The 23,145-nt window shown below is 46.1% G+C and overlaps 1 protein-coding gene across 1 annotated transcript in view; it reads right to left on the minus strand.

The window, feature by feature from the left end:
* The window catches only part of LOC146207616 (calcium-activated chloride channel regulator 2-like), a 451,425-nt gene that overhangs the window by 38,626 nt on the left and 389,654 nt on the right, over positions 1 to 23,145 (minus strand). Inside the window, exons 4-6 of the mRNA XM_084589185.1 lie at positions 18,719 to 19,046; positions 17,536 to 17,704; positions 2,917 to 3,055 (exon numbers count right to left, since the gene is read on the minus strand). Coding sequence (XP_084445311.1) covers positions 2,917 to 3,055; positions 17,536 to 17,704; positions 18,719 to 19,046 — 636 coding nt within the window. The remainder of the gene's footprint in view (positions 1 to 2,916; positions 3,056 to 17,535; positions 17,705 to 18,718; positions 19,047 to 23,145) is intronic.

The following is a 23,145-nucleotide window of genomic DNA, read 5'->3' on the forward strand; positions in this document are numbered from 1 at the left end:
GGAGAGAAGGAAGAGGAGAAAACGAGGGTGAGGGTGAAGGACGGCTCGTTAGGCAGCACTGGCTGCTTCTGGCAGGCGGCAGTTCGATCAATGCCTTCCAGTCGCGATTAATCTCCAGCCACCGTCACTTGGGTCGATGCGTGCACTATCAGCCGAGACACAGGAGCGCGCAAGCATACGAGTGCTATGTCCGACCGCCAACGTACGCGAGCACAGCGCCTGGTCGCGCGCGAGTCGTTAAAACGCTATTACGTAGTTTGTTTCCTCAGAAGACCGACAGATATGTGGCCATTCGGGGCAACTACGCCAATGCCACCTCTGGCAGCTAGCACACCTACTTACCGTGTGACGTTGGTAGCGAATTGAACTCGCATTATCTGAAATTCATTGCGACAGCATTTCACACCGAATGGCCTAAACGTGAATAGCGTACACCTGTCATTGCATCATGAGGCACAATTCATGGGAGAGGTATGCCTGGCTGAGACGAACACGCTCTGCATTTAGCAAGCGAGCGTTGTAAGCTCGTGTACTGAGAGCAACAAGGGAGGATTAATTGAAGTAAAAGAATGCTTTTAAGAGGTTCTTAAGAAGGTCGCATTAACAGGTGGGCCTTACAAAACATATACATTAAATGGCGCAGCTTAGAACGTCCACATCAAATGGTGCACCTTAGGAGGTACAGTGCCTCGGGAGGCCCGCCTTAAGTTACAGCTTAGGAGTTCACATTATGTGGCGGACATTACAAGGACCACTTTGAGAGGATATACTTGGATCGCGGATGAATGCATATGGAGAAGTCTCAATAAATTGTCCATACCCTGACGAATCCGATCCTGTGATAACGTTAAACTGGATATCAACACGACCCACTGCCATAAAGTCGACAGAACGTTGGGCTGCTATGATGTCGAAGGGTATTGCGTATCTGCTCGAAACGAAAGTGTCAATGAGCGCATTCATCGTCTAGGCTTCGATAAGTTCATCATCTCTAAATGGGTTTCTCTCAGATAAATTCCATTACGTGTGCCGTCACAGTTTCACGTAAGTCGACCAGACTGATTACATCTGGGGGACGGGAATGGCCTCGCGACGATGCAAATTAATGCACAAATTTTCGAATATTTAATTAGTTGTCACGTCAAGCTTAGTTAAAGCTAGTGTAAGTACCCTGAAACTGCGACCTTTGGTTATCTCTGTACGAATATGGGTGTTCCTTTAGAAAAATTTCGGCCTGACAGACTGCGCTCATCAAACGTACAACTAAAACTCGTTCCGACGTTGCAGATCGAACGCACCGTCACAGAAACCCAACTATATAGCATCGGCAACGGAAGCTCGCAAGAAAGCGGGCTCGGGGCAGGAGATGGGGCGGTACGAGGCAAAGGACACGGAAGCCGTGAAGACTATAGCTGACACCGACGCACCCGCGCGTCGGAGGCGGCTCGTAAATTTGGAACTCATGAATCAATGAGCGCTCAAATGTTGCGCAAACACGCTCACAGAGGAGGACGAAATACTGCGGGAGAAAGCTCCACTGCCTCGGCTTGGCATGGCTTGGCTCAGAGCCCGGAGTCTGCTTCATCGTGATGAATGGATGTTGGCCTAAATGCGCCCCCTCTTCTCCCACAACACGACGCAACCTAGGCGCTGCCGCCGCTCCGGCACGCCCTGATAAGTTATGGCACGGCGCATGTCTCCTCCTAAAGCGCTTGCTCGCCGCACCATGCCGCTTGGCTCATCTCATCGTTGTCGCCCCGTGCCATTGGTACGTCCTGTGTGGTAGACATAGCCTGAAAAAGCAGGCCTGGGGGTGGCGACGTCGGGGAAGAATTTACATGCAATAACGGCGATACGAAAGTATCGCAGCAGTCGATGCTCGTGTATGATGGTGCACTGATATCTGCTAGTGGAAAAGAATGCTTTACTGGTTTTTACGGCTTACAGGGAAATCCATTGAAGATGAACATTGGGGGCGGGGGGAGAAAGAGAAAAATGACACCGAGTGTTCCTGAAATTGTTTCGAAACAGCTGTCTGCGGGTGTTGTCCCTCCGGGCGCTGGTAACTTGATAAATGTTCCAGACTCCCTACGCTCCAAACGTATTTCAAAGAGCAATCTTTGGTTTTACTGGACTATATCTTGCGAAGTATAGAACGCGAATAGATGTGACGCAAGAGTTTTGCTAGACTGCATAGCTTCTACATGACAGACCCTAACGCGCCTTGGCGGCAAGAAAATGATTGTCGCGTCACGTGTATATAAAGACGCGCAACGCAGTTATCATTCTGTATGCTGCACGAGCACTGTAATATCCAACACGTTATCAAACTCGCACGAGGACACGATGAAGTTTACGAGTAACTAAGTCGATGCACCTAATCTGTTAAGACAGTTTTTTTCTTGTAGCTAAAACACTCACAGAAGCTAAACAAGAGATGGAAAGCTGGCTTCAGGCATGGACAAGACGCTCGCTAATACCATGTGGCTCACATAGAGTAGAAATATGCTAGCTCCGTAATGCCGGCAAAAATGCTTCCGACATAGTTCGCATGTTTAAATTTAGCGATTTCACAATATGCAGGCGCGTATGCAGAGTGGAAAAGTAAGAATAAAGGCAGCTCGAGAGATCATGCAGGACTGGCATTTAATGTGGTCCACATATCATTTCCTTTTTGTGGAGAGAAGGCAGTCTTCAATTCAAAAGTAGGAAAGAACCACTGCCTAGTGGTGGCAGCCTGAACTAGTAAAGTTGGCCTGAACTGTTTCAACTGGGCCCCAGGCTAGTCTTTCACGCGCAAAATAGGCTCAATCCTGGCTGGCTGCAGATTCCTGCCAGCGAGCTGCATGTTCCCGGTTACCAATGCAAACACTGCAAGCGCACCGGTAAGAGGTAGAGAAAGAAACCCCTGCTCACGTTTGGCAGAGTCTGTAGCGCCATTATGGAGGAAAAGACGTTCTCCTGGGTCCGGTTGGGCAGGGCGTGGCAGTCATCGTCCCGGGGCCGCCCCGTCAGAGGGTCCACGCGAGGCACGCAGCTCTGGCCGGACGTTGTCCTGGGCAGAATAGTTTGTGCAAGCGAAATAGTCAGCTCACAAGGAAACGAAGCATATTTACGATGTCAACATTATATATGCACGTATTTCATAACGAATCCGTCTTTTCCCTACCCTTGTCTGCTATACTCACCCGACGAGCTAACTATAACTAGCTAAAGTAACTAAATAAGTTGACTAGCTAAGTGGCTAACAAATTTATCTATCAAGACAGCCAGCCAGCCTACTGGCTCACTAGTTAGCTAGAGAAGTAATCTTATAGTAACCCCACATCCTGCAATAGGAATTGTGCATACTCGGCGACGAAACAGTGCGACAGCGCAGCACTCACGCAGAACTTGATTCTAGCGGTAGATCACTCCAGACAATGAAATGCTGCCAGCTTGGCTCCATTACAGGCCGCATTCCATAACGAGACGAACAGCCCTTCTCAACCCAGCACGATATGTTCAGAATAGCAAGCTGCATCATGCGCATTTATTGTAAATGTCACCGCCGCCTTCCAAAATATATTAAAAAAAATGACGCAATATTGTTTTAAATAAGCCTTTTATGTCAATTAAAGCCATTTAAGGAGACCAAGTAGAAGATGTTCAGAGTCACGTCTCGTAGTTTGCGGTATTTTTTTGCTCTCCGAAGTTAATAATATAAAATAATTACATAATTTTAATTATTATCTAAGGAGACAAACTGTGTGTTCAAAAGTTTTAGATCCCCTTGAAATACAGTTAGCTGCGATATTTGCACTAAGTACCATTTACAAAGCGTTAATAATTGGCCTTCAGAGCAAGATGTCAAGTGACCAGCTTCTGGTTCATATGACTTAGTTGCCCATTGCCCACGCAACGCCTCATCAGGGATGCAGCTGTGGCTCCGCTGTCACGATGACGCCTTTTTTTATTATTGAAACGTCAAGTCATCTGTTGAGACGGGCAAAAAACAAAACAAACAAACAAACAGAAACAAACAACGGTAGCGTAGTGCAAAATCTAGCTCGCTCTCTCTCAAGTCTACTGGTTTTTTATATAGTTTCAATATACTGAAACTTCGTTCCTGAAGCTAAAGATTAAAAAGACAGTTAATTATTGTTCGATATTTAATTTTGAAGAACAAAAAAGATATATACTGCAGACTAGTCCATGCGACCCTCAAGTGCCCTCAGTTGGTTTCACGTTGCTAAGACGCAGCGCATATTTTATAAACATTCGTTATATTTTACTTATACACAGCAGGTATGGTATTTAGTAATCTCTGCAGCTTTCTTAGTTTCCAGCCTTTAGCTGTATTAGTGATAAATTTTTTGATGCGATCATTCATAAGATTCCTAAATATTTTTCAATAAAACAAAACAAAAACAATACGCGCTCATTTATACATTTACTATATCAAAACATATGTGCGCTAATTAATCGGCGAAACGGTTAATTAAATGTATTTATCATCGCCAGAGTCGCGAAACCTCCGCTCTGTTTACAGACTTCAAAGCTTGAGCGCAAGCCTTATTGCTACACGCACCAGGCCGGCTAAAATAATAAGACAGTTAAAGAAGGAAAACGGAAAGCCACTCTTTTTATTAGTATGCGTTGCTTCCAACAAGTAATGAATAAAGAATGAAGTTGATATCCTAAATGCGACTTATAATATGCGCGCACGCACGCAGCCAGCCATTATAATGGCACGTATCTCTGATGAATTGTTGTAAACCCTACAATGGCCAGCGCATTTCTCAAAGAAGAAGCGCCCATGGCTAATGCAGGCACCGGCAACGACAAAGAGCCAAGAAATCAGAATACTCTACAGACACGAAAGAAAGGCGTTAGAGACGGAAAAAAAAAAAGAACAGCAGAGTCTCGATTCGTACACGAGGCCAATGCTTTGTTCCTTTCGCGTAATTCAAGCGACGGTGCCCATTATATTACGGCTTTCCTTTGCACGACAGGGGAGAAATTTGAGGACAAGGAGCCACTGCTAAAGACGGAAAATTGGGGGCTCGGGAAGCGGAGGAGCTTTGTGTTTCGCGTTTCCGACGATGGCTCGCTCCTCGGCGAAGCTTGGTTCGTGCTCTTCGAACCGAACGAGAAATCGCGCCCGCGCTCCGTACATGCAAATGAGGGATATGGATAAGAAATGCATCTGTGCTCCGCTATGCGCGCACAGGCCGCACACGAGCTGAGACTTAGACGTTATCACGGATGTATAATATTCATGTATATCAGGAGCGCTTGCACGCGCGATTAGCGCCACAGTTATTCTATTATGGCCTCGGGGTACGTACGCTGAGTTAGAATAAAAAAATGGATCTGTTTTTATTGGCGGCTGACTGAGCGTGTTAGGCTAGACGCGGCAAAGGAACGAGGCATGTGGGATCGTATAGCTTGCCGACAATAACGTGGTTCGACTGACTTGATGTCATTACTGCGTTTACAGCGTCCCAACATCAGCGCGAACGCGCTTTTTCTTGCAAAATGTCCGAGAAAGTTTATTTCAAAAGGTTGATAGATGCACTAGGGGAATTTGAGCCAGAATACAGTGTATGTTTGCTATATCGATCAGACAAGATAACAGAACGGAGCCCAAGAAAGAATAGCGTCATCGGAAGCAACAAGAAGTCATGTAGTGAAATGAGATAAGAGATCGGGTAGCGTGTACTGAAGAAAAGGAAATATATGTCGCCGTAGTTACTGAGCACATGTTTTTAAACACTTTTCACTCGTGGATATTTAGTTTCCACCTCGGTGTCTATGCGGGATGCATCACCCAATCATGTGTCGGGACGGTGCGGGATGGGCGCTAGGGCAATCAGCTCCCTCACGAAGAAACCGGAAGTAGCGAAGGGAGCGCCACCTGTACGTCTTCATGGACTAGCGCGAAGAAACGGTAATAGTCTTCTGTGTCCGGATTACGACGACGGTCGCAGGCTCTCCCTGCCTACCGCGGCAGGTGCAAAGGAAAAAAAAAAAAAAAAAAAAAACGGTTGGAGAACTGCTGCCGACTCTTTTGGTTTGGAGTACAAGAAAGGTACCAGAGGTGATACACTATTGCAGGGTGCAATTCAGAGCTCCGGGTTGAACAGAGTTGCTCACCGATAGGCGCTGTGCCATTCCGAGAAAAGACGACAAACTTGCCGTGCAATGCCAACCTTAGCGAATCATTTTTGTCAGTTTATCCAAACCAGCCTCTTTTGTTTTAGGGGAATACACTTGCACTGATCACGTGCGACTTGTGCACCCGCGTTCAAAGCTGACAATCCTTCGTCATACAGCGAGTCATATCGTGGCTCTTATGCTTCCTCAAGAATATTCAACGGGAAGATCTTATATAGCCAAACCATGTTCTGATCAAGAGAGAAGGCGTAATGTCGACTGTGATAACGTGTGTTCTGAAATGCATGAGGGATATTTTGGCGGCAATCGCGGTAAGAAGAAATAGATAGTGACGCTAAATACTGGCTGATCCCGCTAAATCTGCACTGAAATTGTACATCTGACGTTTATTGAAACCGCCAAATAAAGCGTTACCACTTGCAGGGCTTCCGAGTTTGCGTCGTTATCAGAAGTGCCATTTTCGCCCTGACCTCGAATCATCTGATTCATGGAAATACCGGAGTTTGGTGTCGGTTTGGTTGCCACCGTGCACTTTCAGTTCCGGCGGTTCCACCAATAATGTTATAGCGAAAAAAAAGCGGACTCGTAAAACGGGTCCAGGATTTCATCGCTTAGGTCCTCTTTGTCGCATAAGTATAAGTAAATGGGAGATTCACTAAGAAAGTAATAACATGGTAACTTATTCGAGCAAATCTTTATTTTTTTTTAACTGTCTAAGGGCCATAGAATCATGTGCAGATAATCAAGTGCAAAATTAAAAACTGCTCCATGATGCAGGAACGCAGCATTACGTCTACAGAAAATTTGAGGTTTTGCCATTACAGTGAGCTTCCTGGGCCTCCTGCATCTCTGGCAGCTAGCACTCTAGCGTTGCGCTAATAATATATGTTGCAGCAGACTGTTCCTCCAAATATGCTATGAATTCACACAGCCATATAGGAGCAGAAATGAAAATTAATCACGGCTCTTGCACTCTGTATCATGTGATCAATGGCGGCCATTGTGAAGTGAAAAACCGGAAAAAAAAAAAAACATGAGCTGCACGTTGTTCTGCCAGATGGGTGCGATAATATTATTTTCAGCACACCATACAGAGAACGGGAGCTCCTGGAACAGGAAACCGCGCAGCCGGAAGGCGCGTTTTCAAAGGAGGCAGAAAATAAAGAACCAGCACAATGGGTAAATGGAAGGAGGAAGGGGGGGGGGGGGTAGAGAAAGACCTAGCGGTTGGAAGATTAGGTTAAGATTGAAAGATTTGGTGAGGTTAAGAGAGGAAAGGGGAAGAAATCTGTTCACGAGAAAATAATGGAAGGGAAGAGCGGGAGCGTTATAATGGGTCGTGGAGTGAGCGCTTGGGAAAGTGGAAAAAAGGCAAAAAGTGCGGTCGGTTAGTAGGGGGGAGGTTTAGATCTCAAGTAGGGAGACAAAATAAAGTTGAGTGAAGCGAACGGAAAAGAGAGGAAAAACAAAATCAACAACATATCAATAGCCCAAAGACATACCAAAGATAAAACACATTTGCTGCAAACAGCAGGCAGAAAGATTAAAATTTGGACAGCGGTTTTCGTTCTGAATTTTCACGGAGGAAACCCTAAGGGAAGCAGTCTCTTTTAATTCATTTCGTAACAAAGCTTTGAAGGTTTTCACGCAAATGATTGCATGTAGCCTTTGAAAAGCTATGACGCACGCACGTACGTAGGAGACAAATTGTGACGCATATTTGCTTCCTGCCATGTTTTCGTCTTTTATTATTATTTTTTTTTTTTGCACTTGGAACTGTGCGGACGCGTCTGCTGTTTTTGAAGTGTTTAATCCACGTCAAATAAATTAATTTTGTAAATGAAACCATGCAAGCTTAGTTAACAACATATGAAGATGCCAATAACGTCGGCTATTGTACAGCCCGCCTCAAATCAATTTCTCGTTCATTTTAATTTATTTTGTGCAATTCGGCAAACTCTATGCCATAATTAAAGCTCAATACGCAAAATCAAAACGTAATCATTAAGGCCTTTTTACCGCTATTGAAAACTTAACGTTTGCAAAACTTCACATTAGCACTTTGCTTTCAACACATAACCAACATAGCCTTAACCAACCGAAAAAGAAACCCTACTACCGCAAGCTTCTAGTTTGTATTTTTTCTTTAGAGGGACTGCGCCAGTGAAATTGCCACCCTTTTGCATTTACAAGTGAATGGTTTAAGCCATCAGTAGCCCACGTGCAAAAACACTTGTCAGCTTAAGAGAGGAGAAAAATACGGAAGGCTGGGAAACCAACCTCATCCGGATGTGGATTTCGACCCCTCTGACTGAGACCAGAAAACAAAAAATCCAGAAAGAGAAGAAGGTGGAGGAAACGGCGAAATTTACGCAAGAAATTTGGTTCAGGTTCATTTGCTTATTTTCTCAAAGAAATTGATGTTCCGCTTTTTTCCTTTTTCGTTTTCTGTTTTTCCTATTCGCCGAAATTCAGAGCGGTAATATGAGGCCGTGATTTGTTTCTTGTGCAGCCAATCACCCTCGCATGTACTTGTGAAGAATATAAAAGCAACAACAAGCAACCACGAATTTCAACGAAAAAAAAAAAAAAAGAAAGAGAAAGGAGGCAGAGGCCAGGCACCGGACATCAGCTCCAGAAAAGACAGCGAACAAATTCAAGCGCATGCACAGCGTTCCTAGGTTTCGAGTTATGCACCGAGGACGGCTGGTCAACACGGAACAGCCTTGTGCGTACGCTCACGAGCTGCAGGCGCCAACGTCGCACTGGTGTGGGCGAAACGCGGTTACCCGGCCCTGCGACCACGAAGAGTGCGTACGTGCGGGGTGCGAGATCTTCAGAGGAACGTCTGGCCGACAGTTGAGTGTGAGACGGAGTACGGACGGGGCAGTGCGGAAAGAGACTTCGTCCGAAGAAGACGTGTGCAACTTTGCTTGAATATAGCCATTGTTTGTGTCACCGTTACCGAGTTCTGTCGTCGTGTGATTTATCCACTGTTATTCGAACCCTAAAGTCTAAAATTGTATTATCATTGTGCATTCCAAAACTACTTTTAGTGTGCTTGTCTCCTGGGGCAGGACAATAGTCGAACTCGCAGGGCACGGTGTAAGATTTTTTGGGACAGGCCAGTCGTCCTGAGAAACCGCAGATATGCCTTCGCATCCTTATGAGTTGACGTGTGGTGGGTGCGAATCCGAACAATGACCTTCTGAGACACCGGCCAGTGTTGGGGCACCCTCGCGGAGAGCGAATCCATCCAGACACACCTAGCCAATGTTGGCCAACTTTAGCGAGTGGCTGAGCCGATTTTGTGGAAACTGACCGCCTTTTCGAACGATGCCAGAGGCCTCGGCAAAGAGGTGAGAACGCATCCAGGAGCAGGATCATTAGTAATGCATACCGATAGCGTCTACGCATATAACTTAAGTGCAAAGAGTGAACGTGTTAGTCCCACCTAGGCAAGCAAACAGCGCCAACAAGGAACTAATAAAGGGAAGTGACAGCAGACAAGGAACAAGAAGGCGTGTCAGTAAAAAATGGTGATGAAGAAAGGCCTGAAACGCTTTCTATTGCTGCACAAAACACGATCGAGCACGCACGAGAAAAAATCAAGGGCTGGGAGCAGAGGAAAGCATATATTCACGACACAGAAGTCTGAATATGGAAGCCGACAATGAGACGTGGCGCGTGAATTCTTTATTTAGAGAGAAGCACAGGTAAGTGTAAAAGGGGGCGCTGCCCAGGAGAAGAAATCACGATGCGAGGTTGGTTAGGTGCTGCCTTTTATTCTTTAACCTTGCTGTCCTACTTTTTCTGTGTGTACTGAGGAATAAATACCGCGTGCGCACTAAAACAACTTCGAAAATTCGAAAAAAAAAAATTAAGGAGAGGCCAAGAAGCATCGAATAAACTAGGTCGCGAAAACTTGGGTGAGGTGAGGCCTAGAATAAGTAGAGAGAAAGAAATATGCACGGACGATTTCTCAGAAAACACCGGTGTGAGGGTAACAGAGGAATTGAAAGAGGGAAGCTGCTAAGGGAAGCGGACAAAAATACGAAGCTGAACACAGGGGCGCGCGGCAGCAAGGATAAAAGCAAGGAGAAAGAAAAACCTAACAAAAAAATTCAACGTGAGAAGACAAGTACATAGCGGGTTGGGGCTGCGGTTGCGTTGGAGGCGGAGGAGAGCAGTGGCTGGGGCTGATGGTGGAATGGGGAGAGTGGAGGCGGCTGAGGCTCAAGATAAATTCCTCCGTAGGGAGCGTTTATCATCTGGCGCCGAACTAAAGGATGGCCGCGATGCTGCAGGGGCGATTCAGCGCCAATTACATGGTCAGACAGTCCGACAGGCACGCTGTCTTCCACCCAGAAAGTGAGAGGGTTAAGCCAGTGGAAAGAGGAAGGAAATGCGGATGGCGCACGGAAGACGGAGAGGAGAGAGGTAAGGGCATAGGTAAGTAAATACCTTGGCAGCCCCCGAGAACATTTGCGCACCGAACAAGCGTGCAAACAGGGGGTTCTTGAAGAGTAGGTGGAAGGAAGGGGAGAGGGAAAGCGAAGAGGAGAGGCGAAGGAAAAACGGGGACGTGATAGACTATTGAGGGACGGCGCAAGGTGCGGCGCCACTGAGGAAGCGGACGGAGGGAAGAGAGTGATGAGGACAAAGAATGCCGGAGGAGCTGAGAGAAAGTAGGAAGCTAGCGCTGGTGGCTATTATTTATTCATGCAGCCAATCAGGTCCCAATGGTGCGGAAGCGAGGCGCTTTGATGAACTCGGTCTCGCGAGCTCGATTTTGTTTTTTGCTATGCATTAGGAGGGAGATGTTGTCCACGCGCTCCCTTTATGTTTCTTCGCCTCTCTTTTAGGCGCGCCATGTTTGTTGCCAGTTCGAGCCATGTCAAGGATCATCAAATCTTTTTGTTTGTTTTTAATAAACCACTGCCACCCGATCCCTCGAAGCGCGCAGTTCGGTGCTGGTAAACAAGCGCAGAAATATGGGCGTGCGGGGCTTGAGTACCGTTTGCCATACGCAATTGTCGACTTAGATTTCGCGCATGTAATCTGTATTCATCGCTTCGCAAGGTAGTGGGGCCCAAAGATCACCTTCTCTCTGGAAACCTCGTTAATGTCACGCCAACAAGCGCTGAAGCTTAAGGCCATTCAAGAATCATAGTTTGTTGGTCATTTGGCACACTGTTACACGTAAAAAAAAAAAAATGAATATAAGGTAATGGGGACAACACCCGACTGTGTTCCCGTTTTTAACGGTGTCATCTATCAATATTTTGGCCAATACGCTGATTTCAGTAGAATCGCACACGCTCGTCAAATAGACACGAAAATTAATTTCGCAACTGGTTTTAGCAACAGACGTACCGATTTCTTCGCTTCCATTCATGTTTAACCTTGCGAAATCGTGCGAAAGTATGCCAAGTGGAACGAAGGAGGGAGCTTAAAAAAGAAAGAAAACATCATCTAAACTTCTTAGCAGAACGAGAGCTGGGAAGCTAAACATACAAGAAGGTCACCGGAGCTTCACGTGCTTTGTTTTTGTGGCACGCACGAAAACACACACACACACACACACACACACACACACACACACACACACACACACACACACACACACACACACACACACACACACACACACACACACACACACACACACACACACACACACACACACACACACACACATACACACACACACACACACACACACACGCACGCACGCACACACGCACGCACGCACACACGCACGCACACACGCACGCACACACACACACACACACACACACACACACACACACACACACACACACACACACACACACACACACACACACACACACACACACACACACACACACACACACACACACACACACACACACACACACACACACTGCCAAACCCTTGTGTTATAGACATCGTCGCCATTGATGTTACTCACAAACAACCAAGGCAGCATGTTTTTTTTTTAATAATTGCAGCGGGAAAATTGTAAAGAGAAAAAAAGATGTAAGAGGAAGGGGTTGAAGGTCACGGCTTTAGAGCGGAACTTGGATTCCAAGCCGAAGCCAAGCTCTCGGTCCCAAGTGCCTTTTGCGAACAGGTGATTTGTCTTTGGAAACAACTGGTGAAAAAAAAAAAAAAAACAAGCAAACAAAAAAGAAAGAAGGCCTTAACGCGTGCTTTCCAACATTCCAGGCGACTGAAAACCTTCGACAACGAAACGTTCAAGCTAGGGCTCCCATAAATGGCCCCCAAGTGGCCTTTTCCAGAATCAATCGGTCGTGAAAATGTGAAACCTTGAACATTTCTTTTTGTCGCCAGCCAGTTGAACCAAGCGAACAAACATCGTCTATCATGTATAATGCACATGGATAGCCCGTGACAATGGACGCATCTGGGTTTTCAAACAAACGAGCAAGCAAGCAAGCAAGTAAACAAGCAAACAGCCTCGCCAATAGGCCTCATAGAAACTTCTACATTGCGTGCGAGCTGTCAGTGCTCAAAGGACAAATCACCCTCTTATGCTTCGCCCGTGCATCAACTGGCAGCGTGAGTATCGTACATATATGTTACGTTCAACAAAAGCTGCTAAAAATTTACTTTTCTTTTTTTTTTTTTTCACGCTGAATGCGTTATAATTTGGATATTGCTCTACCGCTGACAGGCGTTCCCGAAACAAGGCTACAGCACGCACGGTGTGCTTCAATATCATTCATAGCTGCAGCAAGAATGACATCAATGCGGCACGCTAACCTGTCATGTAATACACTCATTCCATAGCTAGCCCTATTCGATATTTGTCCCCCAATATAAGCTCGCTAAAGAAAAAAAAAAAAAATGCTCGACGGAAGTGTGTTCACGACGATATGAAAGCTTTCTAAAGCCAGTGGCAGGACCGTTACACCGCACGAGTAAAGCAAGCTTCTTTTCGTATTCACCGTAAGCTATTCCATGTAACTACATCGAATAATAATAATAATAAAGAAAACAGGACACAAAGGGGACATCCGCGGGGAAGCCTTCCATTCTTACGGAAAACCACCTCGGCCTTTTGTCACGCGCTCACAGCAGCCTTGTCCAAGCATTGAAAAAAAAAAAAAAAAAAAAAAAAAAAAAAAAAAAAAAAAAAAAGCAGACAAGAAAGGGGCGGTATAGGAACATGGAACTTGAGGTGGTGGCGGGGACGAAGCTCTCGTCTTCTTTTACTGCCGCTTGGAGTGAAAGAAAGCTTGTAGTGCTTAAAACACCCTCCGCGGGGAAAGGGTGGGGGGAACTACCGCAGCATCGATTGTGCACTTCACCCCCGATCCCTTAGCGCGTGCTTTGCCGCAGCACCACCGTGCAAACGGAAAAGCAGGAGTAGCAGTGTGGCCGAGGCTCTTAGCGGTGTAGACCCCGGGCAAGAAAGGGGCAAAAAAGAAAAGAAGAAGAAGAAGAAAGCTTGCGCGGGTATCGTCGCTCTTTCTCTCGTATTCGATTCCTGAGAGAGCAAACAGCGCGCCCACCACCGCAGAGCTGAACAAGGGCGCAGGAAGAAAGGCGGGAGCCGCTGCCGACTCGGACACGACGGTGACGCCGTCTCTTTCCTTGTTCGGACGACGTTTGCTCCCTGAGCAGTTCCTTGCTTCTGCGCGTTTCTGGGACGATTCTATTTCGCAAGAGAGACGGGGCATCCTGTATCTGTGCACGATTTTAGTTTTTTTTCTCTTCTTGTGCTCGTGCCCTGGTGTGTTTTAGTGGTCTTCTTTTTTGTGATTGACCTTATGCGCGTGAGCACGGATAGCCCGCCGAGATATCTCAACGTTTAGAATCGACTGTCTAGTCTGACAACATTCAATTTTGAGCATTCTTCTTTTAACGCGGTACCGTTTTGTAGGTAGACTAAAGAGTTCCGACGGTGAGAAAGGGAAGCAAATATGTAGTCACATATCGACCCAAAGTTTTGCTTTTCAGTCCTTCCGCGCTACCTTTTTGATAAAGTTTATATCATCGCAGTTATATCATAGCAGGAAGACATGTTAATACTTGGTCCCGCCTCTAAAATTCGTGCAGGATTAAACTGCGGTGCTTCCACTGGTATTTATAATTTTCCTTCATTACGAGCAACGACCGACAGAACTCAGTCTCGAGAAGGAAACGTCTACTTAGTGCACAACCGAATTGAGTTATGTGTCAATGGCGAAACTGCATTGCATGTTAAGAAAGGTGCCGTGGCTGAAGGCTGCTGAGTATTTCGGGTATGTATTGAAATTTAACACTTTCATAAAAATCTAAGAGCTCGGGTGATTATGGTTTGCTTTTTTTTTTCTAGACTAAATTTAGTCTTGGTTTATCACCGTTTCTACTGAAATATCATGATGGATTTGACCATTTATGTTTTTTCTAACAAAAAAACATTAACTACTAAGCCAAGCTCGAAAACTGCAATGATGTTAGACAAACACAACTTGGCCTGTTCATCAATCCCGCAGCGGTGGGCACAGTGGTTAGAGAGCCTGACTGCTGCACCCAAGGATGCGGGATCGAATCCATGTGCAAGGCGCCCATGTGGATGTTAGTGCACATTAAAGATATCTACTCCACTGCGGTGTCTCTCGTAGTCCGAGTTGCTTTAAGACGGCAAGCCGCTATAAACCAAACCGAGCCAAACCAAACCTGTTCTTCAAGATGAATGCTAATTGAAAACTGTCCCACTTATAGTTGGCAGGCTCTCTGCGCGGTTGTTGACTGTCAGAGAATTCGAGAAAACGTCAAAAAAGGTAAGAAAAATAAATCCATCCAAAGTAATAACTCGTTCAATTCGGGCGCTATGATCATCATGGCGTCAGGTTTAAAAACCATTTAGCAGCAAACAGATACACAGCTTTTTTTTTCTTTCCTTCTTCTCTCGTCAAACGAACTAAACAATAGTTCATGCTTGAAACGCGCAAAGTCTAAAAAAAAACAAAAAAAAAACGAACATCAGTGACCAGCGCTCGGGAAAATACCTTAATTTTCTTTTTTATTTTTCCTTTTCCTTTTGTTTGCTACTGTCAGGGCCATGTTTTTGGATTTGAACGGACAGCTTCGAATTCCTAAACGAATGATGAGCATAGAAACTTGTACCGGAGAGTGTGCCGCCTTGCAACAAACAAACTGAAACAAAGTTTATCGCTAAACGAAAGGTGACGCTTGTTCGATTCTCTCGACTCAAAAGGGTTACACAACAAGCAATATCACGCTGCGAATCGCTCGCGAACTGGACGGGAACGCGACGAAATTGAATTTGAAATTGAGCCATCCGCGTGCCAGCGGATACGTCGAAAAATACAATCATTTCTCGTTCAGACCCTTAACAGTCATGTCGACATGCTGGGCAACCCTGGCGTTCCCCTCGGACAAACGCAATATTAGACGTGGAAAATACTTGCAAAGGTACGGTATAGCTCAATTCAAGCGGTGCTTTAAAGTTGGTGGTGCGGTGACGTAACAACGCGGCGAGGAAAAAAAAAAGCAGTTATCGTGCTACTATCATGAGCTAACCATACCTTGCCTTTCTTTAGAAATGGCAACCCTAACTAACGATAAAGGAAAGCACCGAAACTATAGGACAGACTCTTTAAACAAGGACAAATGCAGCAAGCCTGCAAAAAGCGCTTTCAAGTCAGAACGTGATGAGATGTTAAAATATTTTTTCTGGCCGAAGCTTCGGACGTAGGAAGCGATATGTGAAAGAACTCGTCTTGACATGAAGCTTGGAGCGTTCCTGGTTACTAAAAATTCTACTCACAAAGTTCAGTGATGCTCTTATGAGTCCTTCAATAACACTGCACGACGCAGACCTGTAGAACATGTCAGCTATCGCTCACGTGCTAGCTATCTATTAGGCATGTCAACCGGCGTAGTTAAAGAAACAAGGAATGGAGGCATATACGAACTGGAGGGAGATGTGGGCACGCAATAATAAGCTGTAACGAAAATACAATGTTTCAAGCAAGCAGCTCTCTTTCTCTCTCTGTTTTCCAGAGCATAGTGTTAAAGAAAAAAAAAAAAAGAAGAAACGAGAGACTAAACACGCTACCGGCTGGTTCCGAACTGATGATGGCTTCCCCGAGTGCTGCATGCGCCATATGACTATAGAAGCAAGAAAAACCCAGGAGAGTAAAACCGAGCTTCAGAGAAAAGTAGGCGCATAGAGAAGACTGGACGTTGTAGCGTGACGGGAAGGCGTTGACGAAGGAAATGCGCAGGGCGTGCACCTCCGCCGCGGCTGCTCCCCGAACAAAGAAACCTCGCGGGACTCGGTGGGCATAGGCACCTATCACGGCAGGGCCCCGAGGAAGACCACGGAAGGCGTGCCACACCCCAGCGTTCCGCGTCGTCGTTCTGAGACGTCGTCGTTGTCTCGGAGACCGCGGCTGTAGTCACGGGCTTAGAGAACGCGTCACCGAATTTTTCGAAGAAGAAAATATCGGTGAGGCTGAGCTGATCGTTACGCTGTATGTACACGCATCGACCGCGGTGGTGCAGTGGTTAGGGTGCTCGATTGCTGAGGCCAAGGATGCGGGATCGAATCCTAGCCGCAGCGACCACTTTTTAATGGGGGTGAAACGCAATTAAGGCACCCGTGTGCTATGCGACGTCAGTGCACGTTAAAGAAGCCCAGGTGGTCGACATTTCCGGAGCCCTCTACTACGCCGTCTCTCATAGCCTGAGTCGCTTTGGGACGTCGAACCTCACAAAAGAAACCAACTATCATTTTTGTAGTCCCCGCGCGCCGGCTTTTACCAAGAGGTTGCAGGTAGCGCTCGAGAGGGCGGTCCTCTGAACTGTCTAGAGGTGAAAGCAACGAAAATCCTGGGAAGTACAGTTGTGTTACACTATTTTCCAAAGCTTAAACTTGAATGTATACAGAAATGACCAGTTTCGAGAGCTCCGTGGCAAATAATATGTCGAAGAAAAGCAGATGGCTGTGACTTATTCGAGTGGATCCGTGATCATTATTATATTATATTATATTATATTATATTATATTATATTATATTATATTATATTATATTATATTATATTATATTATATTATATTATATTATATTATATTATATTATATTATATTATATTATATTATATTATATTATATTATATTATATTATATTATATTATATTATATTATATTATATTATATTATATTATATTATATTATATTATATTATATTATATTATATTATATTATATTATATTATATTATATTATATTATATTATATTATATTATATTATATTATTGTTACTTTGCTGAAGCTAATCGAAAACGACGCATAAGGATAACAGGGAAACGAAAAAGGAAGGAGGAGAGAACTGCAGTGAAGCGCGTCCACCAACCTCCAGTCCAGTTCGAGTGGCTGGTTGGTGCAGCTGGTGAGTGCCACGTCGACCGGGTCGGTGCTGCCGGTGCGAGCCCTGTAGGCCGGGTAAAGCGGGTCTCCAGGGTAGCCGGTCTCGGTGAATACGCCGTACCGGTAGTGGGCCCACTCACGCACGAACACCCGGTCTGCACACAGCAGGCACATCTCACTATCACCTCCACGCCCTAAGCAGTGCGGCGAGTGAGAAGGCATCTCACATAGCGCGAATTTGGTGCCGGGGCGACATATTGACACAAGATGCGCCATCCCACTCATATTCGAGGCAGGTAACTAACGTTCAAAGGCTTTCTTCACGCCCTACTTCTATTACGTGCGTCGTAAATGAATTCTCTTAGAGCATGAAACCAGCACCAGCGGAAGTCACTCAATGCAAGCGTGATGAGAGCCCTTCGTATACGCTCCCACATTACGCTTAGTAGAGCGCTCATTGAAGATATCCTTTCACTTTTGCCCCCCCCCCCCCCCCCCCCCCCCCCCCCCCCCCGGCCGGCTCGTTCTGGCTGAGTTAGATACCATTAAAATCTCGCTTATGCGGAAGTACCGAAAATAGGTTCTCTGCCAAGAAGATAGCGGCTTGAAGTGTGACTGCCTAGTGCAATGCATGACCTTATGCAAACCGCTTCAAAATCACACCACGTTACGTCCTTCCAGTCATACACCGAGTCTGATATATTCCATTTACGCTGCCTTGACGAGAACGACTCAGTGAACGAGGCAGTTTTGCAGGTATGACCTCGATAGTTGAAGGTGAAAACCAGCGAAAAAAGGACGCGTTAACAAGGAAGGAGTGCGCCAGGACGACGCTGGTTTTCACCTTCAACTAAGCACCAACTAGCCCAAAAAGCTACGCTTCTTGACCTCCATCGTGTGTCGCGCTTACAAAGTACAGCACGTGGCTCTCACTCCACAGCCACTGTGTTACGTTCACTATAAGCGCACCGAGTGGCTCTCATGCAAGGGCACTGTGTTACGATAGGCTACACTTAAAAAGCACTTCATGCTGTTCTCGCTGCACAGTACTGTGTTTCGATCCGTTACTCTTACGAAGTGTACTACATGGCTGTCATACCGCAGCTCGTTTTCTGCGCTGTTGCCACGCTTACAAGCGCAACATGTGGCTCCTATCCCGCGCCACTCACCGGGCGGTCCGTACTTGGCGGCGGCAGGTCCGCCTTCTTCGAGCAGCGTCAGGTAGCCGGCACTAATTGCCAGTCGTTTTCCGGCCGCCCCGCAGCCAGCGTGCTGCACGGTGAACGGGTTGTCGCCGAAAGGTCCGCCCTGAGGTTCCAGCTTCATGTCGGCGTCCCGGTGAAGCTGCCAGCCGGCGCGCGCTACGACGGGAGTCGGGGCACGCGCCCAAGTCTCCTTTGGACCCCACGCCTTGGGAACGAGCACGATGACTTCCTCCAGGAAGGCCCGGTTCCGCGTCGACTGAAACAGGCTGATGGATGCATTGCGTAAGAGAGCCTGCGAGAGGGAAAAAAAAAAAGGAAAAGGTGGTATGAGGTTTCAAACTCTAGTGAAAGTTTCCAACCCTAGTGAAATTTTCCATATGATGAACACGACAATTTCATAAATTTTGCACATGGAATTTATAGAACGTATGGAGTGGATATTGACTATATGGACTATGCATAAGGAGGATATGGATTTCACATGACCATATGTACTAAATGATATGGAAAGGATATAAATCCCTATGGTGAAGATATGAAAAACTTATGGATCCACATATTTTTCTATATCCCATGCCATACAGACTCTATATTGCCCTGATTCTACACGATCGACTCGTGTGGATGTTTTTAGCAGGGAAGAAAATGGTAAAACTGCGGTTTTCATGCTGATTTTTATTTTTTTTTGTTCCAGTTTATTTCTTGTATAATTAATTTTTGGATTGTACGTTCAGTGTGACATCTGATATCGCGAAACGCTACACATACCATGTGCTCTAAAGGTTTATCAGACAAGGCAGGAATGCTGCGCGTTTTGATCTCCTATGTTTTTTCGCTCGTAAATCGATGTCACATGTTTCAGCCAACCCATGTTTTCTATTTTTGCGGCTGCTGTGTTGTGACAGCACGTTGCGAAGAAAGACCGAGATACAAAGATAAACCTTTGTGAGTGTTTGCATAAGAGAAGTATGCAAGGAATATGTGTAAAATGTGTACTGCGTGCTCAGCTTTGACATAACTTTGACATTAGAATTCCGCATTAAGATAAAACTGTTTGGCCCTCAGCTGCAATCCACAGAGAAGTATACTAAAATACCAGACGCCAACATGCGGATCAGTAAAGGCCGAGTAGAGCAATAACCTACGCTGCTCTACTATCGCCATACTGCGAGCACCCTTATGGCGCCCGCCAGTCCTAATTTCTTGGATTATTAAAACTTAATGGTTAGACACCGCAGGGCCTTTCCAATCGAAGCGAGGAGAATAACGGCGGCCTTAATGCACTCTTCGAATGCATTAAGCATAGCACTGGAAGCGAGCTGTGCATTACCTGTACCTATATTAAATTCAGGCAGCACTTGCTGCGCGTTAGGCCTCCAAGGAATACGTTTTATGGTTTATGGGGTCAACGTAGCAGAGTGATGCATACTACGATAGACGCCGTAACAGCGGTTTCGAAAGCATCGACCGCCTATGGTTCTGTGGTGTGCACTGGCGTCGCACACCACATGGGCGCCTTGCTTAGTCGCCAAACCGGTCTCCAAGCAGATCGCCAAATCGATCAAACCGAGCGCCGCATAAAGACGATGGAGGCTGAAGACGTACATGACTGCAATTACAAGAAATAGGAAGGCAGAGAGCTCATTTCAGTTACATGAACGTCGCAATCGGTGGCCCCGAGTTCCAGTCCCCCGCCTTCCCTTCCTATCCCTCCTTGTTTAGAAAAGATAGGAAGCCGAAGAGGGCGCATGTTTAAACACGCCTTGATTTTGTGTATTCGTCTTTCCGCTGCCTCTCAGAGTCTACCGTTCAAGCCCTATGAGATTTTGGCAGGCCAGTTATTTGTTATCGCTTACGGTTGGTGAAATAAAATAATGTTATTTTTGCTATTAATATGTGAATATTGGCTCAGAAAGCATCGCTTGACTTTGCAAGCCAAAAAAGAAAAAGCGTGCGAATGAAATGATAAGATTACCGCGTACAAACTCTCGTCGGAAAAACAAATGTGCATGACTCTGTTATATGCAGATAGCGACGCGCATGAACTCTCTGAGTGCAGGTGTTCAAAACAGCCCTACTTTACAGTTTGGCGTCCTTTATGGGAAGAGTAGGTGGTGACTGGGACCACTTGTGCAAGCACATCAATATAAACTGAACTGCGCAAATGCCAATTGAGAAATGTAACACACGGTTTCGTAGAGATGTCGCATAAAGGCGTCGAGACGCGGCACATTAATTCAGAATCTGACCCAGACAAGTCATTTGAAAACCCACGCAAGAGACATGCTCTGCGCTTCTTGTATACATTTCCCAATCACGGCACTTTCCACGTTATAACTTGCAACCTAACTCAGACGCCGAAGCAAAATCAAGCATATATGCGTCCCACTACTACCGACAGGCCTCACGGCTGGTTTTGACTGGCACGCAAATGTCCGCGGTCTGTTTTCAGGTCCTTTTGTGCGGCGAGACAAGGCTGCGGGGACGTACGCGTCTTATCAAATTTCTCCGGGGCTTTCAAGAGACGCCGACCGCAGCATCCGGGGCAACACAGCGAGGAAAGCAAGCACGCGCGATGACGCTTCCAGACCTCTCTCTGTAACCAACGCACGCCGATTACACAAACACAGATGCGCAAAAAAAAAATAAAAAATAAAGCTAGCATGTTCGCTGCCGATGCGATACCGCAAAACGCGAACTGCGCACAGTCCCAGAGGAGCTTCCCCCCCTCTCCCCAAAAGCTGCTTTATTAGTTGTTGTTTTTTTTCTTCAGGGACTGCGGAAACGAATGGAGCAGCACACGAACGGACAAGGAAGAAAGGAGGCATTTACTTCAAAAGAGAAAAACAGCAATGCTCCCTGTTTGCGAAATTCCACACGTGGTGGCGGACGCCTATATTGCTTCTTTTCGTTCCAACATGATACACAGTATACAAGTAGCGTTGGATTTTTTTTTTCCTTTCTAATTGCATTTGCGCCAGAAGAAACTTGAAAATGAGAATAAAAAAAAGATGTTTGCCATAAATCACGGAAGTACTCCGGACAAGATTAAACGTAGCGGAGGAAAACGAGAGAGCTTAGAACGGAGGTCATACGAGACGAAAAAGTTACTTTAGCGAACAGGTACGACGCGCACGAAAGCAGACGCGAACTGGCCACGCAGGTTCTACGAAACTCGGAAGGGAAGTAAGGAAAGCTTCGCTCATACGGTCAAGAGCGAACAAGTACAAGCCGCCGGACATTGAATAGGATTGCGAAATTTGGCAGCGAAAACGTCAGGTAAGGCCTTCCTTCTTTTCCTTTATTTATTTTTTTCCCCCCTTCCAGCGAGTCGCCAGCCATTTCCTTCCTCTCCGTACCCTTCGCTATTACTATGGCGTGCGTACGTAGATGAGGCCGGTGAAGCGCAGGCTGGAACCACTCGTCTGCTTTTTTCTTCTACGAGCGCACTTCGTGTAGCAGACGTTGTTCAGCACAGAGCCGCTCTCCCGTGTTACCGGGCAACGCCACGAGTTATAGGCGGTTCCCTGGGTTACGCGAGAGATCTACGCGCCGATACAGTGCAAGTCCCCGGAGCTAAGAGGAAAGCTTTCGCTGCTACCGAGCACTACGCAATAGGGGGTATGAGTTGCGTAGACGAAGCCTCTCCTGGCCAGCACGAGCTCTAGACGCAGTCATATATCTTTTGCAAGTGACTAAAGAGAAACTATGGACGCAGAGGCATCACTTATACGCATACGCTACTGGCCTGGACTCTGATTCACTTTGGCGTGGGAATGCAAAGCAAGAACCGTCTTGAGCCCGGTCTTTAGTTATGGTCTGGCTTAAAAATGAAGCTTTGGCACCAGAGTGACTCAAGCCGTAACAAGAAAGATGCGTTCACTCGCACACGAAAACACGAAATAGGAACACCACGAGAACGGCGTCCATAATGTGGCGATTAAAAAAAAAAAAAAATGCGATGAAGACATGAGAGAGCGGGGTGTTGCTGTGTGGAAAGTGTTCGTCGGATTATGACTTTAGTTTCGCATCGAAGTGGAGAGCCAGACGCAGTGAAGCTATGATATCAGCCAGTGCAACTTAGAGAAGCGAGTGTAGGATCGTCGACGTACTGGGAAGACTATTGTCATGACCGCGAGAAAACATTCCAGACAAACTATCTCTATCTGTTTGTGTTGTTTAGCAGTGCTTTATCAGCCACATCACTGTATAATAAACGACTCAAAAAGAAAATGATTTATTTCAGGCATAGGTAGATTTTTGAGGGAGAGAGTAATAAGAGTACCAAGCATGACGAGGCCACCCCCCTTGTATATACCATATGCAATTAGCGATACAACATGTACAATTCTTCGGCATAAATATTACAACGGCGAATTGCTATACACGCG

The sequence above is a fragment of the Amblyomma maculatum genome, chromosome 1, assembly GCF_055883805.1.
Source record: "Amblyomma maculatum isolate TAMU_Amacu chromosome 1, ASM5588380v1, whole genome shotgun sequence".
NCBI classification, from domain to species: Eukaryota; Metazoa; Arthropoda; class Arachnida; order Ixodida; family Ixodidae; genus Amblyomma; species Amblyomma maculatum.